At 33.4% G+C, this 23,160-nt stretch overlaps 1 protein-coding gene across 4 annotated transcripts in view; it reads right to left on the bottom strand.

Annotated features, from left to right (window-relative positions):
- The window catches only part of LOC143240804 (uncharacterized), a 194,159-nt gene that overhangs the window by 151,977 nt on the left and 19,022 nt on the right, over positions 1–23,160 (bottom strand). Inside the window, exon 1 of one of the 4 annotated variants that reach the window (XM_076483900.1) lies at positions 22,262–23,109. The exons of 1 other annotated variant lie outside the window; for it this stretch is intronic. In XM_076483900.1, coding sequence (XP_076340015.1) covers positions 22,262–22,326 — 65 coding nt within the window. In that variant the 5' untranslated portion in view covers positions 22,327–23,109. Of the gene's footprint in view, positions 1–4,773; positions 5,042–22,261; positions 23,110–23,160 lie in introns of those variants that run through there. 2 more of the 4 variants (XM_076483903.1, XM_076483899.1) reach the window with 2 other exon arrangements.

Raw genomic sequence — 23,160 nt, 5'->3', positions numbered from 1 at the left:
TGAAAGACTTGCCAATATTTTCAACAACAATTTCTAGCGGAAAAATAAAGGTTAAATCTAGTTTGTTTATTGTTGTTTTGTTTTGTTTTCAAAATCAAACATTTTCAACTAATTCTGCCGAAACAAAAATGGGGTGTTGTTGTGGTTTGTTTTGAATTTCGTGCAAAGCTACGCTAGGGCTATCTGCACTAGTTGTTTCTAATTTAGCAGTGTAAGACTAGAGGGAAGGCAGCTAGTCATCACCACCCACCGCCAACTCTTAGGCTAGCTACTCTTTTACCGATAAATAGTGAGATTGATCGTCACATTATAATGCCTCCACGGCTGAAAGGGCGAGCATGTTTAGGGTTACGGGGATTTGAACCTGCGAGGGGCATTGTGAAAGTATTATTTACCTAGCAAGTTTATTGAAGCGCACGAGACAATCAGTCACTGACCACTACTTGATGTCTGGAAAGAAACTAAAGGTGACAATGCAGGATAATATTAAGTTGAAGTTACTACGCTAACGTGGATGGTAATAAGACACACTGGAGGTGTCCTACCAACAAAACTATACAGGATACTGTTACAGGTTTTTCGATTGTACTGAAATTGAAAAAGAAACGCCTTATAATGGGTTACAAGGACATACACGTTTTTCTATACCATTCATCATTTTAACTTTAATCTTGCTTTGGTTAACCATTGACTGTTTGAGAGCCCTAAGACTCACTGACAGGATAATGTTTCGCAGATGTTGATTCTCCATGTTTATGAAAAGTTCTGTGAAATTACACAATGACAATCTTCAGGGTATATCTTATTTATAAAAGTACATGCTGACTAAGGTCAGTATTGACTGAGATAAAAGGCTTTAATTTTGTTTAATTGTGCTTCTTTTGATTGAGAAAGTAATAAGATATAACTTAACTCGTTTCCTTTATTTTAGTGGTAATTTATCCTATCTTCACTGCATCAGTGCATGATATTCGAAGTTTATTAAGTAAATTTCTCGAAACGTTTTGTATTACGTAATTATACTGAATAATAATTGAAACAGAAATCGTTTGTGCTAAAACAATTGTATGCTGTAGTTGTTTTTTTATTATTATTCTAACAAATTCTAATTTAAACAGCGTGCCACAATTTTAGCAGGAATACTCAAGAGGACGGTTAATTATGTAATAGTCTTTGTAAGCTACTCTGTAGTCTCAACAACAGCTTGGAATTTTCTTCGTTCTTTTGCATTTCATTTTGTTTTTATTTAATTAGCCATTAAGTCGTCACGGAAGACTGCTCTGGTTAGCTTATCTAAGAAACTTTATTATTCCCTCTCATTACCCTTCAAGGTATTTCGCATAAACAACATGTTAAAAAAGTCAACTAATTTGTTAATGTTCAATTGAATAATACGGTTTTATCATAGTTTGTAGCCGTTTTAGATTTATTTATATCTCTGTTTTATTTAGCGTATTGTGGTTCGCAAAAAATAAAATAAAACGAGATATTTTCATACCCTCAACTTATCTTTCTCTCATGTTTTTCAAAAATAAAAGAGGAATTGAGCTAATGGGGAAATTCAAAGTAACGTAACTTCCTTCTGAGAGGCAGGTAAGGTTTTATGGGTAATCGTCGTGAGGTTTTGCTTATGTGGTTGGCTGTAAACTTGGCACGAGTTTTAGCCTTGAAGTCAGCGGCACTCAAACCTCAAACCTGAAGTTTAAGGTCACGGCGTACATTTTGCTTTTTTGATATACAGCAAGCGAGTAATATTTTTCTAGCTTCCCTGTAATGTAAATATAGATACATAAGTCACAGAAAAAAAACTGTTTAAAGTGCCCCTTTTAATAAATATTTCACGAGGAAAAAAATTCAGTCGAAAAATATAAAATAATGCCTTGCAGTTTATTTCTTTTTCCATACCACGAAGTGTACAGAGTCAAGCACGAATACTTTAATGGCAATAAAAACGGCCAACGACGCCAAATGTTTTTACTGATCGGTATGGACATGGTGTCTAGGCAGTTACATAAGACACTTAATATGGCTGGAAAATTTCTATTTTCTCCGTTATTGTCCAAGGCTATTAGATGACATTATTTGAAAGTTAGATATTTCCTGATTTCCGTTGTCGTAGTACTCAGATGAGAAGCCCTCTGTTACGTGTGTATGTGTAAATTAAAGGTATAGTATTTTCCACACTTCAGTAGAGTGTGACAAGTGCACGGAAGCAGCCTGGAAGCAACATACCGATGTTTCCAAAGCTAGTTATTAGTTATTAAAACAAACTTACAGTTCTTTTCTTTTTACGAATCGGTTTTTTAACAATGGAAACGGGAATTTACTTTTTTTCAATACGATTTTAACAAATCCTTCCTTCTTCGATTTTCAAACACGTGCATCGTTTTGTTTTGTTTTAGATAAAACTCTAGCTGGTTACCACGAGACTGTATACTGTTTTATATAAAACTCTAGCTGGTTACCACGAGACAGTATACTTGTATTTCAAATTCAGCAAAATTTGTTTTTCGTCGTAAGCAAAAAGTTGCACAGCAGCTAATTGTGCTATGCCCACTGCAAGGATTAAACTCATAATTTTAGCGTTACAAGCTCTCGTGCTTAGCGCTTAGCAGTCGGAAAAAAAAGTGAAGAATTAAAAGAAGAAAATGTTTTACTTTTTATATCTAATAACGATTCTTAATGTTTTAAATTTTTAAAAAAATGTTTGCTTGACCATAAAACCATCTCTGCTAAACAGATTAAAACGAATGAGGCTAGTCTTTATAACCGTAGGGAACAACTATTTCAGACAGCCATTTACTTGAAGGTAATAATACTCCCTTCTAAAACGCGATATATTGAACATTCTAAATAAATTACTTGTACTTGTGATATTATCGGTAGTTTAATTTCAGGTTAAACTTTGAAATCTATAAATTATTAATTGTAGCTATAGCAAAGACGTATACCATATTTTATCTGATCAAAAGCTTAAACTAAATGTGAGTACAATTCAATATCAAAGAGAAATTCGAATTATCGTTCCAACTAGAGTAAAAATTGTAACAGAATTTCTGTTCATAACTAACCTCATCAGTGACGTTGTTTTGCGAGAAAATATTTTGTCATATTGAATATTTTTATATATCGTAGGATACTTAACTTATAAGCTCATAAACAAACGGTGAAATATATAATACATGTTTAACTTAACTATAAATTATTGTAAGGCCTTAACATTACACCTGCCACTCAGGTTCTTATTTAGTTTTTGAATAGTGACACACAAATATAATTTTGTTTAAAGTTTGCTACGTGGATCTCTGAACTCTTACGAGATTGAAGATTGTGAATTTAGTCTCTAATTTTTAAATAATTATATTCACAAATAATGCTTGGATCGCCTGCTCTGAAATCTGAAAATTTTACATGGCGGCAGAAACATCTGGACATTGGAGACAAAATATTTTGTTACTTTTTATAATACACAAAACGTATCGTGTTTTGTGTACATATTTGTCATTGTGAAACATACATCTTATATTACAGGGTTTCCTTACAGTTGACTGATCTAAGTCTGTTAGGAAAAAAGAAAACAAAGTTGAACTTTATTAAATTACCTTAAAGGATAGCAAGCTAAATATATGATTTTCATTCTTGCTTTACCTTCAGTTGTTTAAAAACAATAACAAAAACATGTAGTTATATATATGTTGTTGTATCCTTACTTGATTGCACCATTCTTAATTCTACTACTTCTTAAAGTTCAAGCTAATGACAGACACGTATTTTAATATCTTGAAATTACATTCCTCTATACTATTAATACAACATACGTGACCAAAATATGTATGTATTCAATTTCTTAACCTAAAACGTTCAGGTACTGCAACGTGGTGAGAACCTATTGCTCTGTGACCTATCTCTTTGAAATACGAATTAATATAAAGTCTTCTGGAAGCTCGAAAATCTATTAAGAGGTAATTTAAAAAAAAAAAGACCATTAATTCTAAATGCCAGAAATAACTATTGTATTTCTTGCCAAGTATTTCCTTCGAAGACTGAACCAGAAGTATACCGAAGTCGCGAAAAATACCATAACGAATTAAGAACTGCAAGTAATAGTATTTATTGTCAGACCTCCCAGTGAAACAATCGTATGTCTGCGAACTTACAACACTAAAAATTGGGTTTCGAAACCCGTGGTGGCAGAAAGCTAATTAAGTTTACCTTTGCTTCACTACCTAAATCGAATTCATAATTTCACTTTAAGAAGATAATTTTATTTTATATTGTATTACTGATTTTGTATAAACCATATTTTTCCAAATGTAAGGCTATTATTAATTAGCCAACTTAAAAAGTATTGAACGTATTATAATTCGTCTTGAATTATTTATGTTTATAACAACCTCCTGGATAATATACTTATCACCTTTAACTATTTGTATGGCAGCAATTATTAAGGTCCTGCGCTGGTACAGCGGTAAGTTCTCGGATTTACAACGCTAAAATCAGCGTTTCGATTCCTCTCGGTGAACTCAGCAGGTAGCGCGGTATGGCTTTGCTGTAAGAACCCACACGCACTTATCAGAAAAATGTAACACATGAATATGCATTGTGTGAATTATCATTAAAGTATTATATTTTCCTAATAATTGCTGACATACAAATGATTAAAATTTAAACTTTAATGAGTAAACGCATAAAAGTTAAGCCAGATCTTAAAATCTGAATACTACACAATAACTTCACATAAAGTGTCAAGGCTACCGAATGAAAAGTCCTTACTGTCTTGATCGAAATTCCTGTTTCAGACTCGGTTGATGCCTGACGAGTTGGTAGTTTTGATAGGACCCGCGGGTACGATAAGATGGAACCGGCCCAAACGGCCCTTCAGCAATTCGACTTGGCATAGGTAGTTTAAGTTTAGGGTTATAATTAGGAGATTTTGAACGGCACAGAACACATGGACCTCATTTTCAAGGCTTTTCTCGGGCCTAGTTCTTAGTCATATTTCCTTAAGAAAACGACAAACTGGTAACCCTTCTCTCCTATTTGTCAGACATGAACTATCAGGTCTTCGCCTTCAACATCATCACATGGTGCGTGGATCATTTCAAGACGACCTGATTGGCTGAAGCGCTCCTGCCACACCTGACTGGATGCTTGAATGTTGTAGATGTTCGGGTTACTTTCCTTCACATAACTACTAGTTTTTCAAGGTAGCATAACGCTTGCAGTTTATTAACTTTCAAATAGTTTCATCGTTCATTCACGAACTTATACTTTTTTCTAGCTCGTAACTACATGTTATTATAGTCACAGCCGTAACTAAAACTTCCTTTTTACCGTTTCGCGTTTGTATTTTTGTAATTTTGAGCTAACAAATCTCGTATTTTTCTGGTTCTGCTGATAATCTAAACTTTATTTCACGTTCAATTGTGTGAGTTTTCGTACGTTATTAAATTTCTTTCTTCATTTATACTATTTCTTAATTATATTTTTCATACTAAAAGTTTTTTTCCTTTAAATAATAGCAGATGAATATTTTCACAGAGTACGTAACGCATGGTGCATAGTTTTCTATGCTGTTTGATAACATCTGCATAAAACTAAACTGTAATTAACACATAAAATATGTCCTTTATAACGTAAAGAAAATATCAGATTTCCGCTACAAACATCATCCTTGCCTTATTTGGTGTAAATTCCTATTTAAAAGGCGTAATAGTTTGTTCTAAAACTTGATTTTAATATAATTTTGGTAATAAATAAAAAGTTATGTACAAATTATCTTGGCTCTAAAAACACAATCATATATCTTCCCTTATTTTGAACTTCATACATTAGCTAATATATCTACGTTTCTATTCCAAATCAACTGGTTAAGAGCCAAAAATGTGTGTTTTGGCCACTGACGTAATGGAAAGAAAACAATTAATGAATATATCGGAAAAGAATCGTTGAAGAAGTTTCGCCATTGCATACTTCTGTCGAATTAAAGAATTGTTTAATTTATATCTATGTGTTTTTTAAACTGTTTTTTTAGGAATGATTTGGGTAATAAAGAACAGGCCTATAAATCACTTCAATTTTAATACACACACACACACACACACACACACACACACGCTTATATATGTATCTAACCACGCCTTCCCTTTAAACTTTAAACAAACGGATGTGTACAAATACACTGACTGAGAAACAAAATTCGAAAGAACACTTACTTAAGACACATATGGGCTTTGAAAAGCACTTGTATTACCCATTAATATTTTACTTACCTACCTGTTTAAGTATCTGGATAAATACGTAATATAATTAATTGCAATGAGAATAAATTCTAATTAATCCTTCAACACATTTAAGTATTCAATGCATTTAGAACAAAAATATTCCTATTTATTTCGTTAATTTCATTAATCTTTAAAAGGATGTGATCAGGCCCCTAAAATAATTATTTTATTGATTAAAAGTAAATTAAATTCATTCCACGAAAGATTTTCTAAACTAATCCAGGTCAACAACTATCATTTAAGTAATAGAGATAATAATAAAAGCTCACAGACCTCTTGGTATCAAACCAACAACATCAAATGTAATAAAACATCGTTTTATGAAGGTATTGACTTCACCAAACGTCGCCTTTTCAGCCACGGGGGCGTTATAATGTGTGGTCAATCTCCCTATGCGTTGGTAAAAGGATAGCCCAATAGCTGGCGATGGGTGGTGATAACTAGTTGTCTTCCTTCTAGTCTAACACTACTAAATTAGGGACGGTTAGCGCAGATAGCCTTCGAGCAGCTTTGCGCGAAATTAAAAAAGAAACAAACTTTCTGCAAATTATTTAAAAACACTAGATCTATAGAGAAGAAGTTCTGATAACAATCACTTTATAAATCAAGGAATCGCCTAAAACATCTTTGTCGTGTGTGCAAACATTTAAAAGTACTTTCATAGATATTAAATAATTTCTATAAGTCAATTAATCGTATTAATATGAACTAATAATACTGTAGTCTACTAATAAATTATGTAAAGTATGTAGGGTTGTGGCGCTATAATTCGGGTTTCGACACTCTTGGTAGGCAGAGTATGCTTAACAACAACCACACCAAACGTCACCCAACATATTTATGTCAGTTGGTGCACACGCTCAAACATACATACGATAATATTCACATTCTCACATGCTTCATGATGGACCAGCAGTTAGTGTATGTACTTACAATACTAAAATCCGAGTTTCGATACAACAGGGAGAACAAGTCGCAATTAGCCCATTGCGTTAAAAAAAAACAACCAAATTACATTGCCTATCGAACTCCAGAATTTTCAAGCAATACAGAGCATTTATGTTCATACAATGCAAATTTTGTTTCTAAGGGCATCGATATAATCAAAAATTAAAAGTTGAACTTTGAGACCAAATAACTGAGATAAAAAGTAATGATAAAGTTAAGGAACTATGATAATTTTATAATTTACTCATTAAAACTCTTTTCGCTTTTGGAAGTTTTTATAAGAAGTCCGGAATGCCTTCTAAGCTGATAAAAGTTCGTTTTGAATTTCGTGCAAAGTTGCATTAGAGCTATCTACACTAGCCGTCCCTAATTTAACAGTGTAAGACTAGAGGGTAGGCAGCTAGTCATCAACACCCATTGCCAACTCTTGAGCTACTCTTTTACCAACGAATAGTGTGTTTGGCCATTACATTTTAACGCCCCGACGGCTGAAGGGGCGAGCATGTTTGACGTGACGGGATTCGAACTCGCGATCCTTGGATTACGGGGTCTGATAAATGTTAAATTAATTCGAAATTTTAGATTATGGTAGAATTTTCTTTTCTTTTTACATGTTACAACAAAATAATTTTCTCGATGTATAAAAACACAAATTTGAATATACGTGGTTAGTTGAGATGGAGCGAGTCGTAGCATGAGAAAATCTAATTATTCCATAGGTCAAGTACAAAATGGCTGTAAAGTAACTTATGATAGTATAACTTACTATATAGATGGTTTAGGGATGTACAGGGTGATTTTAATGTGGTTTTGATAGGATAAAATATGAAAAACTGACTTGAGGTTGTCAGAAATAAAGTAACTTCTGGTATTATATGATTACTATAAATTGATTTGGATATTATATCGTTACTGTAAAGAGGCTTGTGGTATAAACGAGCGGTAGATAAAAATGGTGAAACAATAAAATCTAGGACTTGGAATAAACAAGGAATGTGTTCCAAACTGAAAACTAAAACAAAAAAAAAGTTATTCTTTACACAGTCAATTTTATGCCTATTTTTGCAAGGTCTTTAACTACTACTTACGTCCCTGTTAGGAGTGCAAATCATCGTATAAAATAAAATTAGGTTTTCCATTGGCATAAAGGTGTGTCTGTGAAACAATGCTAGAAACCGGGTTTCGATACTTTGATGGGCAAAGCACAAATAGCCCATTGTGTAGCTTTGTGTTTAATTAGAAACAAACAAGAAAACGAAATTATGTGTTTTAACAGGTAATGATAAAAAAGAAACATAGGTTTACAATTTCTTTTGCATAAAAATTAATAATACATAAGTGGTACTTTTAAATAAACTATTGTATTTGTTGTGGGATTTTCGATTACTGATTATAATTCCTTCACTTATTTCTAATGCATGGGCTCTTAACGACTGTCTTATTCATGAATATATAATATCTTGTGCACTAAAATAAATAATTGTACACTCTAAGTCAAATTAAAATATATATATATATATATATATATATAACAAGCGCGAACTTTGTGTTTTGTATTTCTGATCACAATCGGTGACACATAATTGTCTAAGAAACAAAACACTAATAATATTACTTCAGTTGTTCCACATATATAATTAAGACATTTTAAATGGAAATTGATAACAATTTTCTTCATACATAGGGTGACCAGATGGATAACAAAAAAACAAACAAACATGATGGCAATAAATTAATTGTTCAGGTTAAACAAAAATTCAGACGACATATAAATTAGGTCAATATAAATAAAAAAGGTTTTCTTCTTGGGTTATTTTATAAATAGTTTCTTGCTCATATAAATTGACTATACAAAAACATATAGCATGGTTAACACAATAAAAAATCAACTTTTTTCTCTTCGTTCGATATATTTTGTGACCGACGTCGTGTGGTTCATGGCCGCTCTACACCACGTGACTTTCTAGTGCACCCTGCAGCGCCGTCTAGAAATAATATTGCTATTCCTAAATTATGGTTGAGGGACAAACTTTTTCATGATTCCTTTATGAGCTGAAATAAAGGTGTGCTCACATTGTTAGTTATTTTGCACGATGTGAAGTGGAATACTTCAGAAATAATATTATGTGAGTGAAAAACTGGAAGAAAGACGCACAGATACATAAATGACTATCATGCAGAACGAATGTAATATTACTTCAACTAAATACGATTCAATTTTGTTCATTTTTTTAATTTCGCGCAAAGCTAAACGAGGGCTACCTGCGCAAATCGTCCCTAATTTAGCAGTGTAAGACTAGAAGAAGACAGCTAGTCATCACCACCCACCGCCAACTCTTGGGCTATTTTTTTACCAACGAATAGTGGGACTGGCTGTAACATTATAACGTTCCCACGACTGAAAGGGTAAGCATCTTTGGTGCGACGAGAATTCGACCCGCGACCCTCAAATTACGAGTCGATCGCCTCAACCCACCTGGCCATACTGGGCCCGATTCAATTTAGTATGCAATATGTAGAATAACTGAGAAAGTGTCATACATTTTAAAGAAAAAAATGTACGCATATAGGTACATTACTTCTCACTTTAACATGTTACTAAACTTCTGTTACATTATTATGAATTTAAATTTAAGACAGTTGGAAAAATGACTTGAATTTGCAATAATATATCTATAATAGAGTAAGGAAAACGTTATAGAAGAATGTTCATCAAAACTTCAGTTAATTTTCTCGCAAAGCAGGCATCTGATTACACAGGCCTGTAATGTCTTTATTGTTTTAGATGTTACATGTTCTATATTAATTTCTTTATGAATCTGAAAATGATGCCCATTTCTTCTTCATTACGTATAGATTTTTCACAAAACGTCAAATGTACTTTTATACAAATGAATCATTTTTAGTGAAATCAGGTCATATTAAGTTATGCTTAAAATATTAACAGCCACTGACTACAGATTTCTTTAGACCAATTTCGAGGTGAAAGTCTTATCGATCGTTCTAGAACAAAAACATAATAAGCAGTATAATAAAAATATTCATTGTAGTAAACGAAATAACAATTTGATCTAAATAAGAGCTGTTGTTTTTTCTTCCATGTTTGTTCTAAATCCTTTTGTGATAGAAAAAACTAAATATTATTTTCGAAATCTGTGTAGTTGGATTGTGAGAATCCTTTATTAAAAGAAAAATAACTATTATGAAGTTTAAGTTCGCAGGCTTGTGCCATATGATCTAAAATACAAATGGTTTGTCATTGAGCCTTCGATCTTAAATGAACATTTGTTATATATATACTTTTAAATGTTTACAGCTTATGGAATACCAGTTTAATACAAGACTATAGTAATCATGAACACCAGTATTTCACAAGTAAAATGATAATAAGATTCTGAAATATTCTCGCCCACAGCTCTTTTCAAAATACCTTTAATGTCTGGTGTCGTTTGACGAAATGTGACGAATCTGTCAAGAACATCCCTCACATACTCGAACGGAAGTTAAAATCAATGATCGCGCGAAGCTACTTTATCTACTCAATTTCTTTCCGAAGTAATCAGCAGACAACTTTAGCACTGCAGAGGTAGCCATTATAATCCATTCGACTGAAGTGAGTGCCAATTAAGTTAACCTGTGTCAGTACGAATGGTCATATGATTTGATCTTTATAGTGTGCAGCGTTAACGGTATCGTATCATAGGGTGTAGATATGGATACGTTCAACAATGCTAAAACCATTCTTTCTTCACCGCCGTATATGTCACATTCCTGTAAGAAAACTGTATGAATCTGGTTTTCGGTTTTGCCAAGTATATACATATGTCTGTTTTCCAGCTAAAGAATAAAGTACGACTCATATGCAAAAAAAAAAAGTTACACTTCTCCCCAGACTGGTTTGTTTGTTTGTTTTTTAATTTTGTGCAAAGCTACACGAGGGCTATCTGCACTAGCCGTCCCTAATTTTGCAGTGTAAGACTAGAGGGAAAGCAACTAGTCACCACCATCTACCGTCAACACTTTGGCTACCCTTTTACCCAGAATAGTGGGATTGACTGTAACATATAACGCCCCTGCGGCTGAAAGGGAGAACATATTTTGTGTGACGGGGATTCGAGCCCTCTACCCTCAGATTACGAGTCGAGTCTCTTAACTACTTGGCCATGCCGGACCCCCACTGTCTGGTCTATTGGATGCGTTTTCCGTTCCATTGCAGGTGAACTTACATTCCATTCTTTTTATGGCCAAAACACATATCTCTGGGCGTTTGACGTTGTACAAAACGGACTAGTGTGGTTTGTTTTTATCAGTAAGTTGCCTGAAATGGCTTCCAATTGAAACTGAATATCTGAGCATGTATTCAACAATTGCAGCGAATCAGAATCATAGGTAGCGATCATCTGCTTGTGTCGTACACGATAAACTATCTTTTCCAGTTGTCCAAATAATCGTACTGGTGATTTGTTGTTGACATTTTGTGACGCTTGGAGCCAGTCTGAAACAACCTGCCGTGATTGACTGCTTCCATTTCTCCGATAACTCTCGGCATGACTAAAACATCCAAATGTCTCCTCTAAGGTCTTGTATGTATGGTTCTATAACAACGTAAAGTGTTTTGAACTCAATTATTTGGTTCATAGTGCCGCCCGAAATAATATTTTATGGTACCATTATATATACAGCACTGCCTAAATGAACAATCATTTGCCTTTCATATAATGTAACTAATCATAGATGTCTGATTTTCGTAACACTGGACTGTCAGAAAATTTTAAATTTTTCTGAAACTGGTTTTTTATTTTTTCTTAGCGCAATATTAAAAGCTTAATTATCCTTAAATTATTCTGAACAGTGTAATTTTCAATTGAAATTAAAACACGTTCAGTCAAAGCATTAATATTCGTTGTCCAAACTCTAAAACAGATGTTTTAATGAACATAGCAAAATTACGTAACGCTCGACCAATTTAGCCTTCAAGGCGATGTAAACAAAAAGTCAGGCGTATAGAAACAATCCGCGAAGACACGAGAAAAGACAATTAGTAGAACAAAGATTACAGATATTCATATTCCGAGAAGAACTGTGGAGGGGTATTGGGGGGGATCTGACCTTAAACGCAAAGGTGCGAAGTTAAACTTCCCAGAAAACGTTGAGTCCACTTTACTGTTGTTGTTGTTTTTTTACTTTACTTTATTGTAATTTTTAAGAATTGAGGTTAGAATTCATTAGCAATTCAGACGCGCCTCTAGCTTTGCCGTTCCAATGCTAAAGTTAATGAATAGAGGTCCGGCTTATGTTACTGGCACACAAATAGCTAAATTTGTAAAAATTCAATGAGGTTACCTACAAAAATATCATTTTGTAACAGTACAGGACTCTTCCACAAAAACAATTCGAACTTGTATGGGAGGAACCCTAGATTTATTTTTCACAAAAATTATAATTATGCATTTACATCTGCATATAAAGTCACGAACATATGTGTATATATATTTACTTTATATAAATCTCTATTTAAGTTGTTCGTTTAAAAATTGTGCGAATAAACTGAGATGATTAAATCATTAATCAAAATAAAAATTCTGATTTATGTTTCAAATATTAAAAATTATATTTGTTTGTTTTTGGATTTCGCGCAAAGCTACATGAGGACTATCTGCTATAGCCGTCCCTACTTTAGCAGTGTAAGACTAGAGGAACGGCAGCTAGTCATCACCACCAACCGCCAACTCTTGGACTACTCTTTTACCAACGAATAGTGGGATTGACCATCACATTATAACGTCTCCCCGGCTGAAAGGACGAGGGTGGTTGGTGTGACGGGGATTCAAACCCGCGACCCTCGGATTACGAACCAAGTGCCTCAACTACTTGCTCACGCTGGGCCTTAAAAGTTATGTATGTTTGTTGCTAGGATAAAAAGTTACGCGTATATATACTTTTTAATGCAGAGTTGCATGTACTAATAAACGTTGTGTTTGAAATATCACTTACGTGGAAAAACTATTCTTAGTTGGAAATCGGTATTTTTGGAAGAAAACTACAGGAGAAAGAAGTTAAGATTTTATTTCATAGTGTAAAATTCTTTTTGTGTCTAATACAAATGTTGAGTGTATTACATTAAAACGATTCTGGGACCTCAAACCGTCTTTAATTTCCAAGTTGTCAAGTCTGACAACGGTCTTTTTGACAACCATGCATCTTGACAATAGTCCTGCAGCATGGTTTTTATTGCAAAAAAATAATAACTCCATTGGAACATGAGGTAATCATACCTAAACTACACCATTCTTCCCTAAGAAGTTTCCATAACCTATCTAATGTGAAAAGAAAACGGTTTTACAGCACTTCTTTCAACGGTCCGATCACACATAAATTCGTAGACGTTGCATTCAGCTACCTAATTGATACGTCTTCAAATGAAATAACACTCGTTTCATTCTGCGGATGTGCTTGAAATATGCAAAGATTGAATTAGAGGTAAGAGTGAAAACTTTATATTGACAAACGCATACCATTTTAACCTAATTTTCAAACAAAGATCTTTCTTGATGATGTTGCTTACTCTTGCTTGGGGCAGTGAGTGGGTTTTGCCATTGAATATAATTCTGATACATCTGTTGTACCGCGGCTTTATATCGGTTGTAGCTAATACGTAACTTACTGATTTTTTTTGCATTAGACATTGTTCTAATATAACGTAACTCAATAATTTGTGTAAAAATGCTTCTGCTTTCATTCCGTGACATGTAATATTAATATTTGCTTTAGTAATGCGAAAATAAATTACACTTTAACAACATTTCATCTACAACTATCATTTCCTCTTCTATGTCATAGATAAAGCACCAAGTTCCCGTTATATTAATTAAATATGATGTGCTGTTCAAAGCCTGTTAGGTTCAGAAAAAGTATTGTAGTTTATTTCAATCGAACGAGTCTCAGCTGAAGTCTTTGTACCAGGGACTCTGTCACTCTGAAGGATACAATGAGCACGCACACACAAGCATACAAAACAAAACTCAACGTTTTCTGTGTTCTTGTTTGCAGTTCAAAGGATGTCTGCATTTGTTCAGTTTAACTTTAAAGAGGGGGAATCATCAGAGAGACATTAAACCGGATATCACTTATTACACTTTTTCGTAGTTGCACGGCCCTGCTAAATAATTGTTGTCGAACTCTGTTAAGTTATCACGTGACTGTTCGCTTGTGTATTCCAACCAGTCAACGCCAAGAAACTATTTTTTTTCTATAAATAATTGTGCAATTAGTTAATGATACTTGATGAGCTCGCACGCAATAAGAACTGGTGGTGCGTCGTGTAGAGCAGGAATTTATGTGGTTGTATTAATGAATTAATTCAATAAAACAAATGTAACAAAGTTACATTATTTACTACAATTTATCCACGAGCTGAAACCGAAACCAACGGTGACAAAGTTTTGTACAGGGTGCTCCATAAGTTGGGGCAGTGACATATTTCGTTATTCCTTTATATGTCTCTGCGCCATGTTTGTGTACTCTAAACTTTCACACAAATAGTAACCTGCAAGCGTTACTATTCCAGAGGAGTACACTAAATGTGTTTAATTTTAGTCAGTCGTAACACGTGTATAGCCCATTATCCATAAGCACTTATACAACGTATGCAACATTTTCGATCAATTTATGTTTTCGAAATTGTATTTCTACGTTAAGCAGCCGACAGCCCCATTCTGAATAAAATATTTCATTTTGGATTATCTAGTACGTTAATCTAAATGTAATAAATAATTACTTTACGTATAATAGTCGCATGCGTTAACTATGCCACGTAACGATTCCTGTAAACTGTTTCTCTTAATTGCACGCATTTTATTCCTATTTCCAAAGTATGATATAATAAAGGTATTATGATATTAAAACATCCGTGTGTACTCTAATTAAAATTAGTAAAGTTGTTAATACACAAAATACGTCATCGAGTAGAATATGGGAATGGAGGGCTCGCAGTTGAGTACATCACTCCTTTACTGACTGAACAGGGAGTGACTTGGCTGATGATTTTACTTCTGGGTAGTAATTTTTAACCTCCTGTTTTTAAACGATGAATTCCCAATAGGCTGTAGTACATATGTACGTATTCTTTTTAAATAGAAATCAAATGAAATTACAGGGTTCATGCATACATCTGCTAAAGTATTCCCGGTTTAGGGTCAATGTCGCGTGCTTGAATATTGCAACAAAAGAAGTTACCCAACTGGCTTTACATGTGCCAGGAACTTAGGCACCTGTCTGCAGACTATGTTATAGTAGTGACCTAACTCCATGCATCAAGCTATATAGACAGAGCAGGGGAATATTTATACAATATACTTTGAAGCTGCACCTATCTGCCAGCTTTACAAGATTAAATCACCGCATTCCAGCGCGCGCTGTTTTCTTTTTTTTTAGCAGATTTAATATCGTTACAGGTAAATATATTTTCTTCTTTCAAATGAAAAACAAAATTGTGCTGTATATTTTGTAATCTGTTGTAGTTTCAGCATGAGTACAAATTACGTATTTTATGTAATATATTTTCAAACAGTCGACAATTAATTATAAGCCGTAGAGCATCAATCTCTTAATTTTATGATACTAATCGATCTCTTGATGTTGTTATCCGTAAATTTCAGTGTATGTATGTTAACAAGAGGGAAGATTTATAAAATTTACTTTTTAACCACACTTATAAATTTTTAAACCCTTTTGTATAATTTCTTTTTTGTAAAGTCATAAACTATTGTCAAAACTCGTGTTAACTTTTCATTTCCTTTTGAAACAAGTGTATCATAATTGATGTGTTTGATGGGGTCGTACATGAGGTTTTATAAGAGACGGGCAGACATTTTGAGGAGGAATATTTTAGCCAAGACAAGGCTCATTATCGCCCATTACCATTGCAAACCATCCGTTCGACTTAAAATAAAAAGCCTTAAGGTATTTTAACTTACTTTTTACATGTTGAACAAACTCATTTGAAAGTCTATTTGATATAAAATGTAAAATTATACATGCATAACCACTTTATCAGATTGTAGTGGCAGCAACTGGTAGCACTACACATTCACCACATCTAATTATTCTGTAAAACAAGTGGAAAGGCGAATTCCTCAAAGTTATAACCTATTATTACCAGCCAAGAGCCAAAAGAAAAATAACCGAAAATATACGCACGCCTTGTTCAATCAGTTCTGGGAATGTTCCTAGATCACACCAGTTCTTGGTTTAATATTATATCATTCAAACATATTGAATTTGAAATCGATGCCTAAGTAAAAATGGAATCATTCATCTATCATTTATTTCTATGGAAAAAAAGTTCAGGTTTCAAAAACACGACATTCGTACTTAGCTATTAATGTGCAAAAATTAAAGTGCAAGATTATCTTCTTCTGGAAATGTTATTTCGCAGTGTAATAACTAATATAATAATACATAACCGTTGAGTACATTTTTTGTTCTATAAGTTACGCCATACTATTGCCTAGTAGTTAGCGTACCCGACTGTGAGTCCAAATATTCAACGTTTATGACCCAATGCCGTAAAAATACCACCAGCAATTTGAAACCATTTGTGCACTATAACAGTGTCGATCAAATCCAACTATTTCACTGTTCAATAATATTCCAAGAGTTTGAGGTACATACGAACGACTGACTGCCTCCTTTCTAGCCTATCAATTCAAAATGATGGACAACTCTTGTATAGCTTTGTGCGAAATTATAAAACCAACAAATAACGAGTTAATACAATGAAATGTGTAACATGAATTGTAGCTTGCATTAATGACTTTACGATTTAAGTAAATTTTTAACACTTGCAATTTTTTTAACAGAACTTTTTTTAACTTTTACAGAAGCGGTTCCATAGTATGATCAGATATTGAAAAATAAGTAAAACTGTATTTGAGGAATTAAGCATGGGATCGGCCCTTGGGTTTAGTTAATCATTTGAAGTGGCCCAATAATGAAAATTTTTGGGAACCGCTAGACCACAGTGACCACACCAGTAAACAATACTTATATTTTTAAACAGTCAAATGAGGATTTTTCATCAGATATGATGAAAATAGCATTTAGTACCTAAGTTTCATCTTCCACAAGACACAAGATTTGTTTTTAAACGGTATTTTGTCCCGTAAAAGAAATTCAATGCTGTTAGACTTATCATTTTCCTTGCTTCACCACATGAAATACCTTAAACCACACTAGTAAGTATCTTTGATAATTAACAGATAACATTACTTATGTTCCTCACTATATAAAATACCTTAAACCACACTAGTAAGTATCTTTGATAATTAACAGATAACATTACTTATGTTCCTCACTATATAAAATACCTTAAACCACACTAGTAAGTATCTTTGATAATTAACAGATAAAATTACTTATGTTCCTCACTATATAAAATACCTTAAACCACACTAGTAAGTATCTTTGATAATTAACAGATAACTTATGTTTCTTCACCATACAAAGTACCTTAAACCACACTTGTAAGTATCTTTGATAATTAACAGATAACATTACTTATGTTCCTTCACCATATGAAGTACCTTAAACCACACCAGGAAGTATTTTTGATAATTAACAAAGTACATTACTTATATTATTCACTGTTTTCGTTAAATAGAGAAAAAGATTTAGTTTACATCCCTGTATTTCTGGCCTTAAAGGAAGTATATGAGAGAGTAAAGCTTTGTAATCGTGTCTCTATGACTGTTGTGATGGCCTTCCACTAAAGGTTACTTTCAATTGTAGTCACATCAGTCTCAACTCATGTCATCCAAAGAAAATTTCTGGAGAAATACAAATTAGTCAGGAGTGATCAGTGCACAACGGAAATCAATATTTTATTGTATATTTATCGACAGTAGTTTTTCTACTTCCCATACATTTGCTTTTATCAGCATACACGGTAAAAATAAAATACTCAAAGTATCAAGTATATAAATCATAATGGTAAAATTCTCACAGAAGAATTGCATAGCATGTAGATACGTTAAATATACGACAATCCTAAACATAAACAATGGTCCAAACAAATTACTTGTTTGGTGTCCAATACGTTCTTGGTATAGCAGGTAATTTTACTTTGTTTGATATTTCCTCATATATATATATATAATATTTTCGAAACGTCCTAGTTAACCAGTGAACATTTAAGTACGATTAATCCTCTAAGTTAGAGGGCAACATAGTGAACAAAGAACAAACAAAAGCACTGATTATATAATGTTTCTGTCAGAGACACGGTAATTAGGAAAACAAAAATACTCACTGAAAGAAAACATTCGAATTAAAGAAGAAACAAGAAATTGTAGTAAAAAAGTCGGTGGAAAAGAAATGTTAAATCTCGTCTGAAATTAGTATCGTTACCCTTCGGAAAGAAAGCCTATATGTTTATCAGAAGATAAATAACCATAAACCCCTTTAATAAGAAAACTGGGAAATTAGTTAAAATAACTCAATCGATCCATGGGTACATCATCAAATGTGTATGTATACATCTATATATATATATATTACAATCACGTGGCTTTATGTTTTTTTTAAATATATTTTGATATTTTTATGTTAAAGCAAACTGCTGTTTTGCACTTTGGAAGAAAAAAACTAAAAAAAATGAAATTTAACTTTTTTTAAAGTTTTTCATTTATCCTGAAGTTTTTACTATTTATGGCATGCATATTTTATTTCATGTGTGTGGCTGTTAAGAATGCAGTTTTTTCCCTATGCTTGTTTTTTTTTATTTTGTTTGAATGGCATGTTCTTCACTCTTCTTACTAAACATATCCTTTAGGGCCCAAACGGTCTGCATTGCAGGCTATGTTGGCTACTTTATCAAATAGTAGCAATGAGAACATCACCTTCCTCCATGTCACAGTCTGGCAAAGGGTTCTCTTATGATACCCGTGTAAATCACGTGGCTTTAGGTACGATCGTTTTCGTTATCTTATTCGAAGAAAAAGTTTGTAAGTGCTGGGTACAACTTTTTGTTGTTATTAATAACGAAGTTAGAACTTCTGAAAGGTATATATAATGGTTATAATAGCCATTAGTTTTGTGCTGCAGTTCTTTCATGAAACAAAATGGAATTTATGAGTAACGCGTTATATAATGTGTTCCTTTACAATTTATGAATTAATCAATATTATGCATTTAAAAAGAAAAGTGCAACGCATTTTCGCGAGTATTTTCTTTATTTTAACTGTCATTTGATCAACATCAACAGCAAATCATTAAATTCAGTGTATCCCTCCCCCCAAAAATACAATAATTTACGTTTATTTCTCCATTGACTTGATTTGATTTGTTTTGAATTTCACGCAAAGCTAAATGAGGGCTATCTGTGCTAGCCGTCCCTAATTAAGCAGTGTAAGACTAAAGGGAAGGCAGCTAGTCACCACCACCCACCGTCACCTCTTGGGCCACTCTTTTACCAACGAACAGTGGGACTGACCGTCATATTATAACGCCCTCACAGCTGAAAGGGCGAGCATGTTTGGTGTGGCGGGAATTCGAACCCAAGACTTATTGGATTGCGAGTCGAGTGCCTTAACCACGTGGCCATGATGGGCCCTCCACTGACTTAATTTTATATATAAAACTCAAGGTATTTCACAAAATACTTACATAGAGGATTAGGTACGTTGTATTAAAATGATTCTTGAGCCTCAAATGCCATTAAATTCCATGCCTCCACGTCCATCTTGACAACAGCCCTATAGCATAGTTTTTATAACAAAACTCTCTTTCGCGATCCTTATTACTACTTCCCTGCTGCTTTCCATGATACATCTAATGTACGATAAGAACAGTTTCACAGCGCCCATATCAACAGTCTGATATCACAGAAATCTACATCATCTGTCTATTGTTACTTAACCGTTATGTCTTTGGAATAATAGAATACCTGTTCTATTATCCACCTGCTTGAGGTATGCAACAAACGGAAGGTATGACTAGAAGCCTAATCTTGATTAGCCAATAAACTGTTAGATTTGTTTCCATTTGTAGATCCTTCTTGATTATATTGGGCACTGTTACCTGGAACACGTGGACGACTTTTGCCACTGACATTTGTGTTCATCCGCACTTGGATTACATGGTACGATTTGTTACAAATCTCTCGTGAATGGCTCTAGTTCCTAAGTTGATTCATATTCTTTTGTTTTACATTGTCGTTAAATACGAGGAATATCTCCGTCACAGAAACTAAATCCGTCATCTAAACACATAATTACGATCCAAATGTATATATATTTGCGTCAGAAAGCGTAACTCTAAGCAATATGAAAATGTTGGTGTAATATACGTCATTCCAACACAGCTTCATATCAGTTGTGGTTGCTACTTGACTAGTTGATTTAACTATCCAAAAATCGTTCTACTATAAATAAATCATCCTTTGTTATTTTACACTTCACATCAACTATTGAAATCTATAGTGTTTATGCTCTTTGTTATATACTTACATTATATTGACTATACATATAATATATATATATTACGCTAGGAATTTCTTGATTAAACTTACAACTCCAAATTAAATCTATTTTCTCTGTTCTTCTGGTATTCTGTTGAAGCTCTCTGAAATTTTTCTGAAAATGTGTTCTCAGTAAGCAGTTTTTGAAAACTCCTTGGAAAAATTACTCAGGCCTGTAAATTTAAACTTCGTAAGTGTTGTTTTAGTTTTAATAAAGGATTTTGTACAATTAACCTACGCTAATTTCGGTCTCCCGCTGGTACAGTGGTAAGTCTACGAACTTACAACGATAAAATCAGGGGTTTGATTCCCCTCGATGGACTCAGCAGATAGCCCGATGTGGCTTTGCTATAAGAAAAACACACACATAAATTTCAAAAATAATATTACATTTTTTCTATCAATTATGGATTTTTGTTTTATAAATCAGGAAGGAATCTCTTAATGAGATCAGATTTACCACAAATATAACAGAATGTGTTTGGGTCATTTACACAACCTCTTGTTACCATAGCAATGAATAAATAATACTGAAAAGAAAAAAGTAATGTCGAAGTGAAGGCACAAACAAATACTATCATAAAATGACACGTCATGTGGCCTATAAACCGTCTATATATTAGCGATATGTTTATCGTGGGTTCTAGAACGATCGATAAGACTTTCACGTCGCAATTCGTCTAAAGAAATCTATAGCCAGTGATTGTCAATATTTTAAGCATAAAAAATGTTACCCAATTTTACTGAAAATGATTCACTTACATAAAAGTACATTTGACGCTGTGTGAAAAACGTGTACGAGATGAAGAAAAATGGATATCATTTTCGGATTCAACGTGCAGAAATTACTGTACAACATAAAAACATTTCAAGAGAAAAAAAAAGACATCGCAGGCCAGCATTATCAGTACGTAAAAAATGCTGATAGATTTTTCTATCAAGATACTTTTTTATGTAAGACAATGAAGTATAAATGTTTTACAACCGTAATACAACTATAAGATTCTATTAAGTAAAAACCAAATGGTGTTTTTCTATTAAATTAGGCACAATTAGAGTTTCTGAAAAATATGTAAGTTAATAAAATGAACAATTTTCTGGTTCACTGGACCTGAACATAATAAATAAATACTAGTGACTTATTTAACCGATGTTAAACAAAACAACTAAAAGCAGTCCACAACTCAGTAAAACAAATCTTACCAACATAAGCAATATAATAATAGTACTTCATGGTTACAAGCGTCTGTCTTTGCATGTGATACTTGGGGATAAAGCTTTAAAACAATAAATATATTAATGCAAATCTAACATGACGAACGTAAAGTCAGCTCTTTTGTTGGTTGAAAACAACATGAAAATCCAGAAATAGATGTATATCGAGAAACAGTAACCTCTACACATTTCTGCCTAATTTTATATAAAACGTAAACTGTTAATATTTCATGTAATAAAATACATACGACTATTTTCTAGATCACAGACTGAATCGTATTTATCTTATTTCACTTACGTTTTCAAACCAAAAAGCTTAGAAACACGTCGAAATATTGTGTCCTTATTAGTTTTCTTTTCCATCCTGAGCTGTAATATCACATCAATATATGATCGAATAGTTTGTTCTCAGTGAAGCCACTAGTGGACTAGCAAGCAGCTTCAACCTCGTATGATCTTACAAGATAAGTTTTTAAGCCTCTGTGCAACTTCCTGTGTATTTGTTCTTACTACTTACTATAAACCAACATGAATTGGACTAATGCTGAGAAAGTTACAAGGAAGACTTGAACTATTCCCAGACCCGAGTCTATATATTTCTACATAAATCCCACCAAAGCTTTAAAAACAAACCTGTTCCTCTGGTTTCACACAGTAGTTTGCTACAAATAACAAGCTCGTCTACATAGTTTGTACGCACTCAGTGGAATAGTTGTTACTCGTTTCGCTTCTTCTCTTGTGGCTGGCTGGCACAAACAACTTTCGAAAAGAGCTAGAGTCCATGTTATGATAACTTGTACGTACGTTAGCAACACTTGTATTTGAAACAGAAGTTGAGGGCTTGTTACTAAAACGTCTTTGGTCGAAACCTAACACATTTATACTGAAACCATACAAATGTTAAACTCAGCCTCTCGTTATGTGTAGAGGTATCCCGTATTCTGAGCGTCACAACCCGAATCTAGCGTCAAATGTTTCTCGGTATGCGTGTAGATTTGCAAGAACAAACGATTTTAATCTATTTTCACAGTTGGTTGCTTTCGTACCGAAGTGCTTAGACATAATCTGTAACTAGTATTCAACACAACAAAAATCATCTATATATGCATAAAGTATATGCACATGTAGAATCAGTCTACTTGTCTGTGGCAAAAACTAACCTACAATGTCTCCCCCCTTCTTTCTCTACAGACATAT

Source organism: Tachypleus tridentatus, chromosome 13 (genome assembly GCF_004210375.1).
Source record: "Tachypleus tridentatus isolate NWPU-2018 chromosome 13, ASM421037v1, whole genome shotgun sequence".
Classification (NCBI taxonomy): domain Eukaryota; kingdom Metazoa; phylum Arthropoda; class Merostomata; order Xiphosura; family Limulidae; genus Tachypleus; species Tachypleus tridentatus.
This window is presented reverse-complemented; position numbering and strand designations above follow the sequence as displayed.